Here is a 22,181-nt window from a genome sequence, read left to right on the forward strand (position 1 = left end):
TTTCCTTCTGCTGGCACCTGTATGCATCTGGTCTTGTGCTGGCACGCAGGCCCTAGGGGCAGGGACTGGGTTTTATTGTTTGTACAGCGCCTAGCACAATGGGGTAAATGACACGGGCTTTGAGCATTGCAGTTTTACAGAAAGCCTCATCCCTATGTTTCGAACCAAGAAATATGGCTAAGCATCACCATGTTGCGGATGAGACAAGACAGATTGGCCATGGCCGCCCGGAGAGCCCCTGGCAGAGCTAGGACTGCAGCAAAGTCAAGCCCATGGCAAAGAGACACCAGCCACCACTCTACGCTCCCGTCCTTGCTGCCAGCAGAGTTTGCGCAGAAACTCAGAGCAGATGCCCTTAACCACTGACCCGTGCACTGGTACCCTGAGCTCCGTGTGCACGTTGGGGCCTTGTAGGCATGAAGCAGACCTCCCAAAAGGGCCACGGTTTTGGAGCTTAGCATGCCCACCCCAACAGCATAAAGCATTTGAAAACATGCACGATTAGGTGAGGTCTGGCATGGAGCGGTCAGCCTGTAGGCTAGGTAACCCAATGGTACCCAAAAGGAGAGTCCCTTGCACAGTCCCAGACACAATGCAACATGACGACGGTGGTTAATTTCAACAACTTAATGCCACGTTCATCAGTGAAAGCAACCAAACAACAATGTATGAAAAGATTGCCACTGATTTTGCATGGGAAGTCGGCTCCCAGCCTCCCCCCCTCCCCCGAAACGACGCTCTTTAGCATGCAGCAAAACCAGCGCCTAACAACATCTTGCAATATACCGAGAGGGAGCGTTTCACGTCGCATGTTAACTGTCAAATCTCTCCGAGTTTGCTCCATTTTCAGTTGACGTTCAGTGGCCGGATGAGTCTCTCCGTGAAGGCTCTGCACCGGCCACAGCAGTACCTGCCATCTGTGCCGCAGAGAGGGGAGAGGCAAGTATGTGCATTCCAACCGTAATGCTTCTCCGCTGTCCAACTTCTGTATGCACACTGGAGCCTTCAGTCTCTCGGGCAGGTTTGAATTTGTAGCTGCCTGTGCATGCTGTACGAGCCATTAAAATCATCTCGAAACGAGCTTTTCGGTTCAGAAACACATATGCACAGGTCGGGATTAGCATTCGAGATGACAAAACAGTTTCATATGATGAATATGCAAAAGCTAACGTAACCCACACACCATCTGGCTGTGGTTCACTGGCCCATGCAATGGCACTTAAACCATTTGCAGAGGGAAAGAAGGCGTTTGCTCTACAGCCTTTGCTGGGAGCCAGCTGGCTTTTAGCTCACGTGGTAGCTGCATGAAGCTCCGGAGGTCCCAAGTTGGATTCCACCTACTGGCATAACACCATGATCTAACAAGAAGCAGTGAGGGCAAAGGCCATAAACAAGCCCTTGTCTCTGCATTGAAGAAAGGTGAAAATCATGTTGTAGCTTTTACCCACCACGTCAAGAGAAACCCATTGGGCTCTGAACGAGATCCAGAGGCGTTACCGACGCATCTACTAGTCTGCAGCTACCATCAGACGCACCAACTGTCCACAGACAACAGCAAATGGAGAGATCTTAGAGGGGGCACTTGATTCTGATGAGTCATGTAGCTCCAGTCCCATCAAGCAACGTGGCACCAAAATATGTGCTGACCTGGCCAAGCCACCCCATTTAAGTCTGAGAAGGGAGGGACAACCCCAGCGTCAGTCAGTCCAGATACTACTAATATTTCTTCTGGTGGGACCCAGGCCCAGTGGTCTCCTCACAGCTCCACCGGACTGGAGAGAGCGCCCCACATCAGGCAGCTCTGTTAAGTACGGCCACCCCTTGTACCGCAGAGGTCCAGGGTTCTGCTGCACAGCCCTCTTGCTGCCCTTCCCGCTTGGCACTTCAGCACCAGGCTCTAGCCAGATGGCACCTCGGACGCCCAAGGGTTTTCCAGTCTCATCAGCAGTCTGATCGCCGGTATCCAAGTCCCCTCAAAGCCCTGCAGCTCCAGCCAACTCTGCCATTTCTGCAGCCTCGCAAGGGCCTTGCTTGCAGTCACTCCGGGGGAAGTGGGGGGAGATTCCTCCTGGGGCAGGCTCAACACGGGGTCGTGCTTGTGCCGGCAGCTTCCCAGCTGAATTCAGCCGGCTCGCACCATCTGACGTAAGACTCCTGCCTGGTTCTAGGAGGGGGCTCCTTCCTGCCAGCGCTGACGCCCAACGGCACAAGCTCAGGGTCTAGCACTGGTCAGTGGGACCTGTACTCCCCCTGCATGGCAGGATGAAGCACTCCGTCCCAAGGGAGAGAGAAAGCACCGCTGGGGTCTGTTGGAGGGTGGAGTTTAGTGGCGTCAGACAAAGAACAATCGCAGCAGCCCTGGGCACAACAGCAGGTCTGCAGGACTGGTTACACTCGGAGCCGAACCCCACCGCTGGCCTAGCCAGGGATGCCATGGGCTGAGGCCAGCACCTGTCTCTCCTGAGCCAGGCTGTTAACCCCTCAGCCGAGAGGGCCTGGCTTACCTCCCTCCCCCAGCCTGGACGTTTCTGAAGAGCACCCGAGGATCTCAAACCTCTAACTGAAATACGAGGGCCAAACCCTGTCCCACCGCAGAGAGCAGCATGCAACACGTTAGCAGAACGGGGCGGCCACGGTGCCCGCTGCGATGACACACACACGGCCGGCCCGTGCCGGCTCACTCAGGCCAAAGGGCTGTTTGCGGTCTAGACGTCTGGGCTCGCCCGTGTCGGGGACCCTCCTGCTCCGGAACATCTACCCCACAATCACACAGCCCTTGGCGAGCCCGGCCAGCTGGCGGGTTTGTAACCGCAGCGCAGAGGGACCCGCGGTGGCCCATGCCGTTGCTCCGGTCTGTGGCACAGCAGGGAACACACGCCAGCTCACCTAGGAGGCCCCAGGGCTGTGCTGTCACCCCAAGGCCATCGCTGCCCGCAGAGGGACAGGCCCCCAGCCCATCCAGGACAGACACAAGTCACTTCCTACCTTTCATTCCAAGGGCTGCAGGTTTCTCCAGGCACCTGTTCCCCTTGCTCCTCTGCCATCTGATCCGTCTTCCCTGGATTCCCACGCTCCTGCTAGGCCAAAGCAGTCCCCTCCACCCCCACGATAGCCCGAGGCCTATCACTTCAGCAGGCTAAGCTAGGAGCCCGCAGAGCCGCTTTGCCCTGCCTTTCACACGTAGCCAGGGTCCAGAGCCGAGCACTCGGCCCCTCCTCACGCCCCCAGCCTAACACTGCCCCTTTCTGTTCTAGCCGGAGCAGCTCTCAAGCTTTTTTCCAGTTTGGAGAACTGCTTCCAAGTGGTAGGCAGGTGTTTCTGCGCTACGCCAGGCTACACGTACACACTGCCCCGCGCGGGTTATCTATCTGCAACTGCTGGTTCTCACACCGAGTGCCCTGTCCAAACGCTGCCTGGCAAACTCTCTGGCTTAAGCAGCGACTCTCGGATCCTAGCAAGCCCCTTTTCTGCCTAGGAGGGGAATCCAGGTCCGACTCCAGGAGCGTTTCAAACTCTGGAGCCTGCATGAGTCCGGCCACCGCTCTGATCGGGGGTCCCTTTCAGAACGCCGACCTACCTGCCCCCCTTCAGTGCTGGAACCTGCTGCCCTGCCACGTAGGCCCCAGGCTGCAACGCTGGTTGCTCAGACCGGGGCGGGGAACCTTTGTTGGGCCAGGGGCCAACCCACAGAAAAATCAGTCAGGGGCCGCACACAAGTGAGAAGCAAAAAACCAAACCAAAAACTCCCTGGCGTGGGAGGAGAAAGACACCCCCCCACACGCTCCAGGCTGGCAGATTGTGTGCGCTCCAGCCCCACGGTGGGGCAACGGGAGGGCTAGAGCACCAGCACGCGGGGGGGGGGGGGGGTGGTGAGGAGAGCCCGGAGCCTCACGGGCTGGATCCAAGCACATCCTGCCCCTGGGCTGGAGGTTCCCCATCCCCACCTTAGATTCTTACCTCTGTATCTTAACCTCCCCCCGGTTCTCCTCTCCTGGGGCTCAGCCGAACTCTCGCTCGGGCAGGCGCTAGCAGCCACCCTACATCGGCTTGACACTCGTCCAACTTTATGCTCTTTACAGTTAATCACGTAAAGCCCTGGAGAGCACAGATTCCACGCAACACGGGAGCAGCCTAGTCGCAGTACCCTGACTGGGTCACTCTGCCCTTGGGGGATTATCTGGGGTCCATCAGGCAGCATTCACCGCCCCCCGGTCTACCGTGCCCCTGCAACCGCCTCCCTCTTAATCAGATGCAGAACAGCTCTTCCCCCTCCCGGGCTTCCTTTATAGACCATGCGGGGGACACCTGCTGCTAGGTGAGCAGCAACAAGACCCCGCACGTGCACAAGGAGACAGAGCATGGCAGCCCCCAGGGACTGGAGCGCTGTCAGTTTCCATGATCAAGCCAGGTCCATTTCAGAGCCAGGAGGGCAGGATGCCAGGTGCATGGGACACGGTGCATGCGCCAAACAAGCGGAAGGGAGTTTTGGGAAGAGCAACAAAAAGACCAGGTCTGTGAGCAAAAGCTGCCAGCTCTGCGCCTATAGGGGCAGGCACAATGCTACTCTCAAAGCGTACAAAGGCATCAGCCAAGGAACAGCTGCGAAAAGCTGCCGGGTTGAATGTTGAGGGGCCGCCCGAGTGCCAGCATTTTGGCCTGGAAAGACCGATCCCATTCATTGCACATAATCTTGAGGCAGCCCTCTGAGAGGCCACGAGGACCACCTGTGTGAACACCGGATTGGAAGGCGGCCCTGGCTGAGTCTGTGGGGTTGAACTGAAGCCCGTCGGATCTAACGGCACAGGCCGCCTCCGCTTGAGCTGAAAGGACCAGCTCCACTAGCTCCGAGGCGGCCGCCGACTCAAGGCTCTAGAAGTGGTCTCACCACTAGAGGCGAGAGAACCCTGTGACGTTAGCGGGTTACACGATACACCACCCTCTCGCACGCATCTCTCCAATGCGCCAGCCGTAAGGTGAACCTCCGACCTGATCACTGATACGGGTACTTTAGCCAGCAGTGACCTGTAACACAAATGTTAGAGACACTGTTGACTGAAGCGTCTCTGGAAAACACTGCTGAGGATGTCAGCAAAAGCGAAGGGCTAATTAAAGAGCACAAAAGTGTGTGTTTTATGGAAACCCAATTATTGGCTTGGCATGTGAGACACAACAGGGGCGTCGGACATCTTACAGAGATGAATACTGCCAAACCAAGAGCTGCTGTGTCTTCAGAGGTACAGACATGTCTGGGACTTACTCATCAGCCTGATCCCCACCTCCACACCATGGTAATTGGTACAAGGAAGAACGCTTTCAAGAGGTCTGGGAGAGAAGAAACTGGACAAACTGCGTGGCGGGCGTCTCAGAGCCCTGCCTCCGTCACCGCAGCCATTCAGCGCTTGACGTACGCTGGCTTCACAGGACCAACCTGCACAAATTGGGGAGAGGACTGTAAATCACACGTCAGTTGTCCCAACCACGATCGCGGCCTCACTGTGTTAGGTGCTGCGCAGATAGAGCAGGACATGGATTTTACAATCTGAGCAGGAGAGGGGAGGATTATTCCTACTCACAGATGGAGAAACTGAGGCTTAACAGATTAATTTGAAGGTCACATGGGGTGTCTACAGCAGAGCAGGGCCCAGGTCTCCCTAGTCCCAGTCCTTAACCAGAGGGGCTGCCTTTTACCAAAATCCTGCGGGGGTCGGGGATCCATAACATGCCAACAAGGGAAGCCACAAAATTTAAAATTAGTTACACTGAGAAACTAGCCACAGGTGTTGCGGTCTCCTTCCTCTGAAGCACCAGGGACGGCCAGAGGATACGGGCCAGTGCCTGAGGTGTCTCTCTCAAGGGCTGGTTCTTGCTCGTGTGCTCAAGGTCAAACTGTTCTGCGGCTGGGAAGGAATCCCCTCCGAGGGCAGGATGGAGGTACTGCACCTTCCTCTGCAGCGTGGGGTGCATCTGCCATGGCAGGGGCCTCAGTGTCCCTTGGAACCTCAGCTTGTCTCTCTAGCCCCTAGCGGTTTAGACCCCAACGGGCTGCAGCTCTTGGGTCTAACTCCCACTGAGCCGTGGGCACATGGCATGGGTGCCCTGTACAACACCGGACTGCATGAGCCCTCCTGGCCCCTGCTTTTATGACTCCCAGGTCCACCTCCACCCAATCCTGCTCATCCCTCCATCTCCACCACTCTCAACACTTGGCCACAGAATAACGCCGGCGCAGGGGAGGGAGGGCAGTCTCCAGTGCAGGCGGTGGGGAAGGAGGGCCGTGGGGAATGCACAGAGGAGGGGGCTTCTCCCCCGGCAGTGGGGAGTAGGGTGAGGTACGTTCCACGATTTGGGTGGGGAGAAGAGGGCAGCACTTGGGAAGAAGCGAAGGGCTCCGAGGCAGGAGAGGCTGAATTTCACACCCTTGCCTTTTGTTTCAGTTTCCTCCCCCGATTCACGTGCGTCTTGTGGGAAGTTGCTGTAATGAAGAGCTTCAGCTCCGTGAGCCACCGTCCCGATGCCTGGTTCCTGCTGTCGGAGAGGCCAGCGCGGCACCTCCACAGCCGCCTTTGTGCAGCAGCAGCCAGGGCTTGGCGCTCCGACTGCCGGGCTTGCTTTCTCAAAGCCGCAATTGTATAGGCAAGACTCCCGCTCCTGGTTAAGGTGTTTACGCTCCTCACCCCGGGAGAAAAATTTGGGCTGGTGCCATTTTTGAGGCTTTGTGATGGGTACAAAGGCCTGGGCAGTTTTTCTGGGCCCCTGCAGGTGACACTTCATTCCCATTTAGTGAGCCAAGCTGCCCCTTATCAGACGACCACCAAATTCAACTTAAGGCCATAAACCTCTGCGTCCGCCACCGCTCTCCATCCCAGATCCTGTCCCTACAACCGGTCGGGGCACCGAGCAGCCCCTCCTTTTCAGTGCGGTGCCAATGCTTCTGATAGACACCTGCTGAGACCCTCAAGAGTCCTCCAGCACAACAAGGGAGAAGCAGAAGCGGACCTCCAGACAGGCCAAGAGACAGACGCCAGAAAAGCTCCGAACAGCCTTCCCAGATCCACCAAAGTAATAGCAAAGGACAAAGGACCAATTTCATTGGCCAAGCACAGCCAAGCCCTACACAAGTGGACAGCATTTGTAAGTCGGCAACTTTTGCACGTGGCGGCCCATTGAGTCCTGGGAGCGCTCTAGGCACTGACTGGCAAAACCCTGGGGCGAAACAGAAAAGCAGGAGGAGGAAGAGGGGCCCATGGAGCGCCTGGCTCCTACGTAGCAGAGCTAGCAACTTCAGCCACCTCCAGAATAGGTCACAGATCAAAGCATCTGTTCTGGCAGCGCCGAACACCTTCCAGATAACCCCCATCTCAGCTCCGCCCAGCCTCCCAAGAGGGAGAGCTCAGTGGTTGGAGCATTGGCCTGCTAAACCCAGGGTTGAGAGTTCAATCCTTGAGGGGGTCATTCAGGGATCTGAGGCAAATCTGTCAGGGACGGTGCTTGGTCCTGCCGTGAGGGCAGGGGACTGGACTTGATGACCTCTCAAGGTCCCTGCCAGTTCCAGGAGATATACCTATATTATATCTGTTCACTGCACCCCACCAGAAAGTCCTCTCAGCCAGCAAGGAAAAATACTGCTAGGGCCATGGGTTTGCAGAGCTCTGAAATGGGATAGAGGGTTGCTGGGGGCCTTACAGATGGGGACAACCAAGGAGCTTGGAAGGGGAGATGCTTGAAAGACGCTGCAGCCCCCAAGTGCGTGACACCGGCTTGCTCCTTTTTTAGATCCTTGGCAGATCTCCGTCACCTGCTGCGGGGGTCTCCCGACACGGCAGCGCAGCACTTCCCAGCTCGACAGCGACGCCACGTACCTGGCACGCAGTGACTAAGAAGGGAAACGATTGATGTCTGCTCCAAGCGAAGGGTTAACATAAGTCTGCCTGCCCCAGAAGCTTCAAACGCTCTGCTCCGCCTCCGTGCGCCAAGCCCGGACTCACGAGAGAGAGCAAGAGACTCCACCCTGATGAATCTCCGCCACACTTGGCGCGCAGGGTGTTTGAGACTCCGGGCCAAGGGAGGATGAAGGACACATACTACAAGCTCCCCCTGCACGCACACACATGGCTGCTTAACCAAAGGCCAGCCCTGGGGAATGCAGTGGGGCTTTCCCCCGCCCTCTTGCTCCAGCATGTTCTGTGCATGACATATCTATGCACCTCTGGGCTGGGGAGGCGCCTGTCCCTTCCTGACAGCCAAACCAAAGGCAGGCAGCACGGAGCTAGTTCAGGGGGGTGGAGGGGAGGTGAATATGCCTGGCTTTGCCACCTGGTGCGACCCTAGAGTACTTATCTCAGAGTCTAGCTCTGGAGGGGGCAGCTAGAACGTGGACCCTGCAGACAGGGATCCGGGGGCTACCCAAGGGAACGCAGCAGGGAACTGAGCCGCCCCTGGAATCCTTGTGTTTGCACACTGGCTGATCATTTACAAACGGAAACAACTCAGCCACAGAAAACCAGCTCTCCCCTCCCTGGGTACTGGCACGGCTCTCCTCCCGGCAGCCGAGAGGCTCTGCACCCAGCTAAGAGCCAGCTTTGCTGGCCAGTTGAGCACCCCGCCCAGCTGGATAAGATGCTTCAGGCTTCAAACACATTTTAGCTGGAAACGTGGCATTCAAAAACCCATCGCCAGAGAAGGAAGGGCAGGAGGACTCGGTAGCACAGCGTTCAAGTTTCTCAAGCAAGAGCGCCTACCACGTTTCTTGGGAGTCTATCCCACACAGCCTGGCTCCCTGGGGAGGTATTTTTCGGCTGTTCACCTTGGACTTCCCCCAGCTAGCTCCATCAAGTTTCTACCCACCCTGAGCCAAGAACACTCTCCCCACCCCTCCACTTCCACTCCACCATCACACTTCTGCTCTGCCCCTTCCCACCACACCCTGGCCCCAAGACCCTGGCCCCTCCTTTTCGGAGCCACTCTGGGAGCCAGAGCAGAGCTGTTAGCACTGCCGTTGGGCTCTGAGCCATCCCATGGACAGGCCAGTCTGCACCCAGGCTAAGGACAGCGCAGACATTTCCTGAGAACCAGATGATAGTGAGGTGGAGCCACATCTCGCACTAGTGCTACTCTGCAGAAGAATGAGTGAGAGAAAAAGATGCCAGCGTAGGCAAGACCTCAAAATCCCTCCCGAATTCTTCATCTTCCCTAGCCTCTGTGGGAGTCTTCTCACACCTGCCACACACCCTTTGCTGGCAGGCTCATCAAGGACAGGAGTTTCATTCCTCTGCTCCCTCTTCAAAACACGCAATCCTTCTTGCCTCTAGCTTCTCCACTTCCCTCCTCCTCTTCTGGGCCTGGGGCACCCCGGAACCCATGTCCCCAGCACTACATACTGAGGGGGTATCAGATCCCTGCTCCTGGGCAGGACAACTCTTCATACACTTAAGAGTAGGGATGTAAAATCCCATTTACTTGGTTAACCGTTAAAACGCTCAACTGGAACCACCCTCCACACCTGCCACTGTGCGGGAGCAGTGTCCCCTCCCACCCCCGCCACAGGCAGAGACTGCACAGGCCGAACAGGAGCAGCCCCTGCCTATGGGGTGACCCAGTCCAGAGGCTACTCCGAGTAGCCCCTGTCCATGGTGGACTCCCCACAAGGCTGGAGCAGCCCCCGGTTAACCTTTACCAGTAAGCATTACCTGTTACGGGCAAGGCTTACCATTAACCGGTTAAACACGCACATCCCTACGTACAGCTAGATCTTTCTGCATTTCAGCACACATCCAGGCCCGGTCTGCAAGCCACCACTGCCCCAGGTCTCCTTCCATTGTAGCTTCTCTTCCACAGTCATTTGGTTTCCCTTCACCCGTTTGCTGCAGGGTGTTAGAGTGTTAAGCCGTTTATCTAAATGCCCCTGACCAGCTCTCCCACTAGGTGAATGGCAGCATGCCCGCTGCGTACATCAGGGGACACGATGGGGAGCCTGCAATGCTGAGAAACAAGACTTGCCGTTTCAATCTCAGACTTGGTGGCTGTCCCTCCCTACACTGCCAGTTTCATCAGCTTTTGATGTGTGACAGCACACAGCAGAATACAGCACAGTCCCACCCACCCAACGGTACCGTGACCTCTGCGTGCCTGCCCAGAAGGCACAGCGGGCGTTTCAAGGTCTGACCCAGCAGAACCCAATACTCTTAGCTCCAGTCAATACTCTTGGGCGCCCAGTGAAAATGACACTGAAGACTGGAGCGTAGGGACGGGGGCTTGTCTGTGTCTGTCCGGCTCCCGGTGCAGAGGGGCCCTGGTGCAAAGGGACTCCTGGAGTATCGCTGCAGCACAACAGGACAAATGCTGTAAGCAAAGCAGTGTGCAAGCCCATAAATAACTTACTCCCGGCTCCGCTCCATGGGAGCTGCCAGGACAGAGCTGGGATTGCATCAGAAGGCGGCCTCGCCAGCAGAATGCGACACGCCAAGGACTGGCCTGGTACTGAACTCCCCATAGTTACTAGGCATGTCAAATGTTAGCGAGTAAGAGTCGCCTTTACCAGTTACAGTTACCCAGTGAGGGCTGGAGCAGCCCCCTCCGCTCACTGCTCCAGCCTCCGTCCGTGGTGGGCGCGGGCCAGCACACCACGGGCACAGGGCTGCTCCAGCTCAGTGGAGCCCATCGCGGGTGGGGGCCGCTCCAGCCTGCCGCGGGAGGAGGGCCTTCATGCCACCCCCACTCAGCCCCATTTAATCGATTAAGCAACGTGTAACCCGTTAACTATTTAAATGGGATTTTAAATCCCAACGAGTTACTAGCAGCAGGGGTCATTTAGAGAAATCCTTTGGCCTCTCCATCAGACTAGATCACAAAGACCCCTCTTCTGGTATGAATCTAGCAGGAAAAAAGCAGCCACTTGGCCCCCGACATTGCCAGTGAGCGCCCAGTAACGAGAGAGGTGTAACAGCACAGCACACTGCGTAAGCGCACACCACCCAGAGAAACGCCTGCAAACAGATCCCCCCGGACATGCGACACCTTAGTGAATGCCCCCCCCATGCTCTCAAAACAGCCCTGTATTTACCTACCAGCCCATTACCATAAGAAGCAGATACCCGCCACATGAGAGGGCGGGGCCCTCCTAGGTGTGCATCCCTCCGTACTTCGATGGCGTGGCTCCCTCACAGCAGCACCCAAGCGCCTCATCTTTCATGCAGTCCCCCACTGGGGAAATGGAGCCACAGCCAAAGACTCCTACTACAGATCACACAGGAAGCCTGTGGCAAAGCACAGAACTGCATCTAGGTCTCAAACCCTAGGCTGACTGCCTACCCGCTGCGCCAACCTGCCTCTACCACGCTCTTCCCACAACCTGCACGGAAGCTGACAGGGCTGCCCAGGGCCCTGCAGACCAGACGCAGCCTGCTGAGTGCAACAGATCTCAGCACCAGAGGAAAACACACAGTGGCCAGTCAGGGGCAGGCAGGCAGGTTCAGGAACTGGAATTTCAGCAACACGTTTCATCCTTCAATGACACCCCAGCGCGGGCCGCATACCGCCTGGGACCCCAAGGGGAAAGGCTTGGCATGTCACATGACCAGTTCTTGTGGCCGCCCTGCAATTCGTCTTGTGTCACTGGAGCAAAGCTCAAGACCACTTGGTGTACAGGATATAAACGATCCTTCCTTCATGCAGGCACTGGCTTTTGGGAGGCTGCTCACACGCATCGCGATGTTGGCATTGTTCCTAAAAGTACCCTTTAAGTCTGTGTTGAGAAGAGAGCCACAAAAACGTCAGTGGATCTTGCCAAATCTCTGGGCCTCCTAGCAGCTTGGCGTTTCTTTAGACATCCTCTGGGAATGGACTGAGAGGGAACCAAAGTCAAACACTTACCCCAAAAAAGAGCCTCTGTGGAGCATTTTTGCCTGCTTCGGCACCATTCCTTAGCAAGATGCTTCAGCCAGCCAGCCGGCACATGCACACACAAGCCCACCCAAACATAAGGCCAGGAATCGATTCCAACACTCCCGAGAGACTAACAGCTCACATTCCCAGAACTTCAGTCTGAAGCTCAGTGTGCCAAGATCACGTCTATGGGGGGAGGGGGAAGCCATTAGACACTGGATAAAAAAAATGTACTCTAAACAAATTAGGAGCTTCAGCAGGAGTGGGGAGGGGGGGGAGGAAAACTAGCCACGTCACAGGCTGACTTAGCTCAAATCCTTGCAAAGTTTCAGTCTGGCTCGGCTTTGGATGCAGCAGCATATTGTAGAATCCAGATACAATCAGACAAAGCACCATCTGGGATTGACGCAGTTTCATGATTGGAGCCACGAGATGAGCGACACACATAAAACAACAGTCTTTAGTGCTTCATTTCTGTAGCACAGCCCCACTCTGCCCTCATTCATGAAAAATCCTACAGCACTTGGCCCAAGAACAGCCCAACCTGTCGGCCTGCCATTCCTCAGCACAAAAAAAATTTTGTCTCCACTAGGCAAAGCTGGCTACAGGTTTCCCCGTCTCTTTTTCCCCCTTTCTAGGAGTCCTCACTAGATTCTGGGACCCAGAGATTGCAGGCACCTGGATCTGGGCTCCCATCAATCGCTAATACAGGAGCACTAGTAACACCTTACTTGGTTTATATCAGCTGATGCAAATGACTAGAATCCCTACACATCTCCAGTAACTGAGCACACACCTACCACTCCCATCTGTACAAGTTGTACAAGACTTTTTTATTTTTATCAATTTAAACGTGCACAGTGGTGGGAAGTTACGGTGCGGGAGATCAGACGTGAAATGCTTATGACAACAGATGTTGCGATTCAAAAAGCTAAAGCTTCTAAGAATTCTAACACAAACTGTCAATATCACGTCAAAGTATAAAGTAAGTAACCTTACCTCAAATGCTAATTAGCTCTCTCAAAGCCTCTCTTACTTTGTCTCAGTCCTTTCGATCACGCATGGGAATGTTTTTCATCAGCGTGCATGTACACAGTGAAATCAACATTCACTGACATTTGCAGATAACAATCTACCCTTCCGAGCCTAGACATTCACAACCCAGCGTATATATAAAGTTACGAGCAGCTGAGTGAACACAGAGGGAAAGATTTCATGCAACCTGAACTATGGCATTTGCTGTCATGAGAGCACCGGGACCCAATGCCAGCATGGACCAGATTCAACTGGTTGTCCCAATTGCTGAACCCAGACCAGCAAAGAGCATAAGGCTGAGCCAGGGAAACAAGTTGTGTGCGACTGGCCACGGTGTTCTCATCCCAAAATACAACTTGTCTCTGCACGTTACAGAGGAACCTGAAGAGCCTGCATGTAACAAACACCTGAAGCATGCAAGGCAGGAAAGAAGCTAAGCAGCTTGCAGCCCGGTAGAGAATGGCTAGACAGACACCTTGTCCTTCCCCTAAAGAGAGGCATGATGCTGGAAGGCCAGCAGGAGGCGCTGTGCCTCTGGCCACATGGCAAGGGGCCCAGGTGCGGAGATGAAAAGCTGGTGGTCCAGGCCCCATTCCAATGGAGGATAATTACATTAAGGCAGCAAGATTAATGTGTTGGATTCATAATTTCAGGTGGCTTTAATTCTACCCTGCCAGTCTGCCCCATCACAGAATCTCCAGACCCCGCAGTGTATCCCCACACGAGAAAGTCTGCAAATCTGACTCTGGGCCCACGCAGAGGGGACCAGGCAGTGTGGAAAGTTAGTTTCTTTTGTAGTAGATTGAGGTGCAGCAGCAGGGCTGGAGGGGCTCGTGGAGAGCAGGAAAGCTGCAGCTCTGGGCTGAAGATCTTCACCAGCAAGTTTGTGTGTGGGAGCCAAGGGGGGACACAGCAGGGGCAGATTGAGACAGAGTACATGGGGCTGGTACGCTGAGGTTGTCAGTCAAGGTCAGCGAGGTATGGAGAGACCTGAGAGGGAGTAAGACCTACCCTTGGACCGTGTATCATTCCTCACAGTACTGCTCTGACCCACAAAACGTCATTGGTCTTTGTGCCCCGGAGCCTCGCTGTGATTTCTAGGGCAGACACATGTAGGCCAACCCAAGGAGAAACCCATGAAAGGAAGTTCTGGCATCAGAGGTATTTCAAAGCAAATGGCTGTCTGGTAAGCTGCTGAAAACTTGCAGCTGAACCGTATTTACAGAGATTGCCATGGACTGCCTCAGTTTACCCGTGCAGCTGCTCTTCCATCAGATGCACTGCACACCTGCGCATTACGGTGTGTTGGCTGAACACCACACTCCAGAGCTTTCTGCCAGAAACCAGACGCTCCCAGACAAGGAATGCCCGCGTGGACAGAGGAGGGGGTGATATTTTCAGCTGAGAATACCGATTCTGACATCGTCCCGAAGAACAAGCGAACCTACCACATGTAGGCCTGGCAGGAGGCATGGCTCTGAGCCTCCACTATAGGCACCAGCTGTCTTGTCAGGCAATCTGCTTCCCCAACTGCAAGGCACCTTTCGTAGGCAGGGGCAGCTCTCAGAACAGCCAGGTGTCCTTGCTGGGTGAGGAGGTTCATTTCCTTCTTTGGGGGCAAGTCTTTCCAGCAACTTGTGGTCTTTAATGTTTGAGCTACACTCAGTGTTACCCTGCACAGCAGTTAGGTGCAACCACACGATGGCAGCGAGGGGGTAATCTCTAACACCTTTCCCTAGCAGCAACAGTTCCACCTCCAGGATCTAGGCTCTGTAGGAGTCCAGTTGTACTTCCATCCCAGGAGGGAGCAGAGGAGCGTGCATGCCCCTCTACACACATCAGCTGAGCTATGCAGTGCTCACCCAGTTCTCACGACCCCAGGCAGCCTCTCAGGCAAACGCTGAGGAGTAGGGATGTAAAATCCCCTTTAATCAGCCAACCACTTAAGTGGGAGCAGGGGGAGGGGACCAGGCTGGGCTCACCACCGACCCGAGCTGCTCCAGTTAGGCTGGAGCACCCGTGCCCACAGCAGGTGGGGCGCTGCTCCAGCTCCTGCCAGCTAACTGGTTAACCATAATCTAACTGGGTGCTGCTTGCAGGTTAACCATTCGCATCCCTGCTGAGGGGCTGAGTGTTGCAATCTTGCTCAGTGGTTTGCTTAATGTGAGTCAGCACACATGGCAGCAGCTGAACTAGAAAGTGCTAGTGCCCCTGGGAGGTTTCTGCTGAAGTTAGCACCCATGAAACAGTTAAGGTTGTGACTGAAGCGCCCTACAAGGCGTGACATACATCTCCGGGCTGTTCCCAACAGTCTGCAGCCATGGCAGACAACCCTGCAACAGGTCCCCGCTGTGGCTCTCTTTTCACCCAAAAAGCTGAGATTCTGCAGAAGCCAAGGGAGCCACCTGAAAGATTCTGGTTTGGGGAACTGACCAGTAAGTCTCAGGCCATCTCCACATGTGCCAGAGGACAGTGCAGAGACAAACCCACCTCCCGAGGCTCCGCACAAAGCCTGCTCTCATGTCCCCCCCAAACGGGACTAAACAAAGAGCCCCAGCACTCTATGACCGTCCTTTGGCCCAAGGCTGCAGTGTAGAGAGGCAGCCTTGTAAACACTCCCCTCTACGGCCCAGTAAGGCATGATACCAAGAGGCTGTGGAAGGAGCCGTGGCCATAGGGACGAATCAGGACACAGCCTTGCTGAAGAAAAAAGGCACAAATATTGGGGGGGGGGGGCGGAGAGAGCCAATCTCAGGAGCTCCAAGGGCCTCCTGAGAAGTTTGTGCAAAGGGGCAGCAGATTCCTATCGACTGGTCAGCCCAGTCACTGAGTATATTGCATCACTTCTGGGCCTCTCTGAGTCAGTGCAGGCTGCAAAGCGGCATATGACAGATGCCAAGCCTAGGCAATGAGCTCAGCCCCTTCAAACCCACTCCCCTTCTTCTGTCTGAGGCGCTCACTGCAAGAACCCACTCTGCCAGTTGAACTAGATAATGGGTCAGCCCCGGGGGGGGGGGGGGGGGGAGGCTCGCAGACGGGGTAGGACGCAGCAGTAAAAGGTAAAGCAGCACGAATCCCTCAGGAAAACTCTAGGGCAAATAACGACATACCATATCCCCTCCTGTCCCAGCCATCTCCAATAGCACCCAGGGTCAAGTGGATGGTCACAACAAAGACAACCAAAAAGCACACCGAGGAGGGGAATGGGGGACTGGTGGAGGGGGAGACAGACATCAATGGGAGTACCAAGCAGGAGGGCTAGTCCTAGAAGAGACAAAAGTCAAAAGAACTGAGGGAGGGGAATGTCACAGAGGGCATTCCAGGATACTCCTGATGGGAATCCCAGGCAGGAGACCTGGCCTCAAAGGGCTGTGATGGTGGACACAGAGCTCAGTGGATGGAAGATGATCCAGATGGGGTATCCTGAGGGGCAGTCCCAATGGGAATCCCGGCACGGTGCTGATAGGACTGGTCGAGCTCAGTGGAGGACAGTTAGTCCTCATGATGGGAATCCCAGGTAGGCCAAGGGGACAGGTGGTGGGGGAGAACCTAAAGGAGAGGTGGCCTGCCAGATGGGAGCGAGGCAGAGCCCAGAGACCGGTCAGCCCACTGAGAAACCCAGGCAGGAAAGCTTGGGGAGGAGAACCCCAGAGGAGGAACCCCTGACGGAAGGATCCATCCCAGACGAGGAGGGCTGCCCCCAGGGGAAGCCCGATGGAAGGGCTGGTGGGGGGGCGGGGACAGAGCTAGAGCCCAGAGAAAAAGGCAGCTGGTCACGCTGATGAGACTACAGAGCAGGGGAGCTGGTGAGGGGATGGGGGGTGCCGTAGGGACAACGCGGAGCCCGGAGGAGGGGAGTCACGTGGGGGGGAAGAGGGGAGACAGAGGGGGGAGCTGGACTAGTCCAAGGGGAAAGGACGCGGACCGGGCGGAAGCTAAGCCTAGAGGGAGGCAGGTCGGGGGAAGAGGGACAGAGATCGGGAGGTGGGGGAGAGGGCGTGTCCGGGGGGGGGGACGCTGAGGTGGGGGAAGGGCATGTCCGGGGGGAGGGGCACAGACCGGGGGGGGGGGGAGACAAGCTGAGGTGGGGGAGGGTATGTCCGGGGGGGGACAGACCGGGGGGGGAAACGCTGAGGTGGGGGGAAGGACACAGACCGGGGGGGGGGAGATACGCTGAGGTGGGGGGAGGGGCACAGACACGGGGGGGGGGGACACGCTGAGGTGGGGGGAGGGCATGTCCGGGGGGAGGGGCACAGACCGGGGAGGGAGACACGCTGAGGTGGGGGAGGGTATGTCCGGGGGGGGGGGGCACAGACCGGGGGGGGGAAACGCTGAGGTGGGGGGAGGGGCACAGACACGGGGGGGGGAAACGCTGAGGTGGGGGAGGGCATGCCCGGGGGGAGGGGCACAGACCGGGGGAGGGACACGCTGAGGTGGGGGGGGCACAGACACGGGGGGGACGCTGAGCTGGGGGAGGGGCACAGGGGGGGGACACGCTGAGGTGGGGGGAGGGGCGCAGACGGGGGGGGGACACGCTGAGGTGGGGGGAGGGGCGCAGACCGGGGGGGGACACGCTGAGGTGGGGGGAGGGGCGCAGACCGGGGGGGGGGACACGCTGAGGTGGGGGGAGGGGCGCAGACCGGGGGGGGGACACGCTGAGGTGGGGGGAGGGGCAGAGACCCGGGGGGGGACACGCTGAGGTGGGGGGAGGGGCACAGACCGGGGGGGGACACGCTGAGGTGGGGGGAGGGGCACAGACACGGGGGGGGACACGCTGAGGTGGGGGGAGGGGCACAGACACGGGGGGGGACACGCTGAGGTGGGGGGGCACAGACACGGGGGGGACGCTGAGCTGGGGGGAGGGGCACAGACTGGGGGGGACACGCTGAGGTGGGGGGAGGGGCGGAGACCCGGGGGGGGACACGCTGAGGTGGGGGGAGGGGCGGAGACCCGGGGGGGGACACGCTGAGGTGGGGGGAGGGGCGGAAACCCGGGGGGGGACACGCTGAGGTGGGGGGAGGGGCGGAAACCCGGGGGAGGGACACGCTGAGGTGGGGGAAGGGGCACAGACCGGGGGAGGGACACGCTGAGGTGGGGGGGGGGGGGGCACAGACACGGGGGGACGCTGAGCTGGGGGAGGGGCACAGACTGGGGGGGGGACACGCTGAGGTGGGGGGAGGGGCACAGACCGGGGGAGGGACACGCTGAGGTGGGGGGGGCACAGACACGGGGGGGACGCTGAGCTGGGGGGAGGGGCACAGACTGGGGGGGACACGCTGAGGTGGGGGGAGGGGCGCAGACCGGGGGGGGACACGCTGAGGTGGGGGGAGGGGCGGAGACCCGGGGGGGGGGACACGCTGAGGTGGGGGGAGGGGCGGAGACCCGGGGGGGGACACGCTGAGGTGGGGGGAGGGGCGGAGACCCGGGGGGGGACACGCTGAGGTGGGGGGAGGGGCGGAGACCCGGGGGGGGGGACACGCTGAGGTGGGGGGAGGGGCGGAGACCCGGGGGGACGCTGAGCTGGGGGGAGGGGCGGAGACCCGGGGGGGGACACGCTGAGGTGGGGGGAGGGGCGCAGACCGGGGGGGGACACGCTGAGGTGGGGGGAGGGGCGCAGACCGGGGGAGGGACACGCTGAGGTGGGGGGAGGGGCGCAGACCGGGGGAGGGACACGCTGAGGTGGGGGGAGGGGCGCAGACCGGGGGAGGGACACGCTGAGGTGGGGGGAGGGGCGCAGACCGGGGGGGGACCCCCTCTGCCCGTGCCACGCGGGACCCACCTGGCCGGGCTCCGCCTGCGCCGCAGGGGCCTGTCGCGCGCCGCGCCCGCACACGCCGCTCGTCCGCCGCACGCACCCGCCTCCCCGTTCCGCTGGCTCCGCGAGCGGCCCGCCTCCCTTCCCCCATTGGTCGCGGGGCCTGTCACTCGCCCTGCGCGGCGCCCGCGGGCCCGCCTCCCTTCCCCCATTGGTCGCACCGCGCACACACCTTCGCCCCATTGGACCACGGGCCTGTCGTCCAGTCCGCTGCAGCCCTCCCCCGCCCCCCATTGGCTCCTGGGCGCAGACTCTTGCCTCCCATTGCTCAGTACGTGCCCGCCCCTCTCCCGCAGGACCTGCCGCTCATCCTTATTAGGCCGCAACACACGTACTCCGCTTGCTATTGGGCTAGGATGCCGTCACTCCATCGGGTTCCTCAAGTCCCGCCTCCAGAGCCATCTCATTGGTCCTTTCCGCACCACTCCACCTATACCGACAAGAGCGTAGAAACACAGGGCGGTGCTTGTTGGAGAACGATCACGTCCCACGATTGGCTAGCTCAATGCGTCCCCCCACGTGGGGCCAGGATGTGTGGCGGTGGGGGAGGGAGGGAAGAGAATCCCTGCGGGAGCGTGGGGAGCCACGATGTTTATACAGCCACGCCTCCGCCGCTCAAGACGGACTCTGACTGGATGAAGCTGCCATCGATCAAAATCCGATCGCCCAATCAGAGGAGGAATTAGAAGGACACGGCCCTACCAGCGGCGCCGAGTCTTGTTTCGAGGCCGGTGATTGGGGCGGGGGGCAGGAACGGGGCGGGGGGAATTCGGCCGTTGGCGTCAACAACGGCGTGAGGCGGTTGGGGCGCTAACCGCAGCGCGCGACCGGCCGTTGAGGGGACCGTTGCCGCGTCGCCCCCGTCCCCTCAGGAGCCCGTGGGCCTTGCTCCCGGGCCGGGGGAGCCCGGTGACCCCGCAGCCTGGGCCCGGCCTGTGTGCGGCGCTGGAGGGATGGGCCCGCCCGGCTGCGCCGCCCCGAAGGAAGGTCGCTGGGCAGGGAGAGCCAAGGGGGGGGGGGGGGGGCAGCAGCCACTTTTGTGCAAAATGTTGCCAGCCTAGACGCCCCTAGGGCTCTGTCTACACTCACGGCTTCTTGAGTAATATGCAAATGAGGCTGTGGAATATCGCTGTCTCATTTGCATACCTAATGAGCCACCATTTTTTCCAGAAGAGGCTCTTGCAGGAGTGTCTACACGGCCCCTCCTCGTGCAAGGAAAGCCCTCGTGCGCAATGCCGTTCTTCCTGAAAAGTAATCGGCGTAGTGGCATTGCGCACGAGGGTTTTTCTTGTGCAAGAAGGGGCTGTGTAGACACTCCTTCTTGCACAAGAGCCTCTTCTGGGAAAAAAAGGTGGCTCGTTAGGTATGCAAATGAGGCTCGGCGATATTCCAGGCTTAGCCTCATTTGCATATTACTCGGGCAAGAAGCCGCAAGTGTAGACAGAGCCTGAGTGTGGTGCTTGGCAGTCCCAGATTGCACTGCTGTCGTAGTCTTGCTCTAACCTCTCCTTCCAGGGCTCACCTAGAAAGTCAGCCCCACACAGCGGAGTCTAGGCCCAGAAGCCTCCAGCTCCCTGCTGTTGTGCCACGGAGGAGAAAGGCCGTAATGGCATGCCAAGCACAAGGAGCTGCAGCAGCGGGGGCAGTAATTTACAGACATTTCTGCACTTCATGTAGGAGTCTGGCCAGCAACATGCAGCCATGGGCTCATGCAGCACTGTTATTAGAGACATGCGCTGCATTGTCATAACAGCTGGCAGCCAAAGGGGATGGCAGCGCTGTCGCTGTACCACAGACACTGTGAATTGTATGGGGGATCCATCCCATGTATCTGACATCCCTGCAACTGTTCACATTACACCCATTGGGTGCTGGAACAAAGATCACGCAGCAAACAGCTCACATGTTCTAAAGGAGACTCTCCCTTAGCTGTTTGCTGCACAGGGGCTTTGACACTGCAGAAGTCATGGAGCAATCAGGACGTAAACAGGCACAGATGGGCACAGACTGCCTTGATAGATCAGGTAGGGACAGGTGCGGGAACATGGGGGTAGGAAATGGCCCGTTAGAAGAGAATGAGCTCCCTTGCTTCTCTGGGGAGGACAAGTTCTTGGCTCAAGAAAGTTTTTTAAGGCAACAAACTGAGCGTAAGCACCTGTCACTCTGAATCAGCCTTTCCCTGTCAGCCCACAGCCCCTCTCTGGGCAGCCAGCCTGATGTGAGTGACAGGCAGCTGCTTTGGAGACTGCACCTTCCAGGGAAAGTTAAGGGCCCCTGATGCAAAAGCTCTGGGAGAACAGAGAGCCCCTTGTCCGGCAGCCACAGGGAAGGGCTGAGAGCTAGAGCTCCCTTGCCTGCCACCGTCCTGTTGGAGAGGCGGGGGAGAAAGGAGGGGTGCTGTGCTGGGAACACAGCCTGGTGCGTACAGCCCGAGGGATACAGAGGCAGACTGGGTCACTGCCGAGGGCGGCTGGGCTGGGCTGCTTGACTCCAGGTGCTCTAGCCTAGCGAGGAACCACGTCTGGTCAGTCAGGGCTACAGGGATCTTTCCAGAGTCTCTTCACCACAGGCAGAGGACGTTTCTGGAGGGGTTCCCCATTGGCCATGCCCGTCTCTGATCACTCACGGGAGCAAGGCCATGGTGGCTTTTGGATTCTTTGCTGTGGCTGATGGATTGATGCTTGGGGGCTGCGAGAGGGCAGCAGGGAATGCCTGTGGGGGCTGTTCCTGCGGCTGATTGCCTGGGAGCTGCTAGAGTCACCGCTCGAATGGGAAAATGCAGCCCTGCACCAGAGCCAGCAGAGGCGAGAGGGCAAAGGGCATAGTGCCCCTCAGCCAGCTGCCCTGAGACCCTCTCCCACGGTAAGTGCTCCCTTCTGCAGGGAGAGGAGTGTCTCCCTGCCAGGAAAAAGGGCACAGTGGAAGCTCCAACACTGGTAATGGGAAGGGACCCCAGCTTGGGGGTTTCTCCTCTCCTATAGCACTCAGCAGGAGTGGCTATCCGCCTGAATCTTCCTGCCCAGGGCACCCTCTGCTCCATGTGCAGGGGCAAAGGGCTGGCTGCTGCTGGACATCATCCCCCAGCATTCCCCTCCCCAAGCTCAGGGGCCATCCTGGGGACCCAGCATCTGTCACCCAAGGGCTGGGAAGATACAGCCCTTACACCAAACCATCCCCACTGAGGGGTCAGGAAGTGCCAGCAGGTTTCACACACAGGAGACTCCCCTGGGCTGCTGAAATTCCACCCCTGCCACTGAGGGACAGGCCATGGCTTCACCCATTGAAGCTGGACATGCCCGGAGATCAGCCCCGCAGTGGGCCTGGGTGTTGTGTAGAGGGCCAGGGGCTCTGTGATGCCTCCTATGAAATCCCAGCTGTCCTGTGACCGAGGGAGGGACAGGCAGCAGGGGAGAATCCCCAGGGGCTTGGAAGAGGACGGTGCTGTGAAGAG

At 58.2% G+C, this 22,181-nt stretch overlaps 1 protein-coding gene across 4 annotated transcripts in view; it reads right to left on the minus strand.

Moving 5' to 3' along the window:
* The window catches only part of PAIP2B (poly(A) binding protein interacting protein 2B), a 38,941-nt gene extending 20,097 nt beyond the window's left edge, over positions 1–18,844 (minus strand). The window contains exon 1 of one of the 4 annotated variants that reach the window (XM_075931070.2): positions 18,695–18,844. In XM_075931070.2, the coding sequence (XP_075787185.2) occupies positions 18,695–18,821 (127 nt within the window). In that variant the 5' untranslated portion in view covers positions 18,822–18,844. Of the gene's footprint in view, positions 1–5,257; positions 5,487–11,868; positions 12,035–12,879; positions 13,144–18,694 lie in introns of those variants that run through there. The other 3 variants (XM_014575391.4, XM_075931071.2, XM_025186562.3) reach the window with 3 other exon arrangements.
* Between the last annotated feature and the right edge of the window lie 3,337 nt (positions 18,845–22,181).

This window comes from Pelodiscus sinensis, chromosome 4 (assembly GCF_052426305.1).
Source record: "Pelodiscus sinensis isolate ZL-2025 chromosome 4, ASM5242630v1, whole genome shotgun sequence".
Classification (NCBI taxonomy): domain Eukaryota; kingdom Metazoa; phylum Chordata; order Testudines; family Trionychidae; genus Pelodiscus; species Pelodiscus sinensis.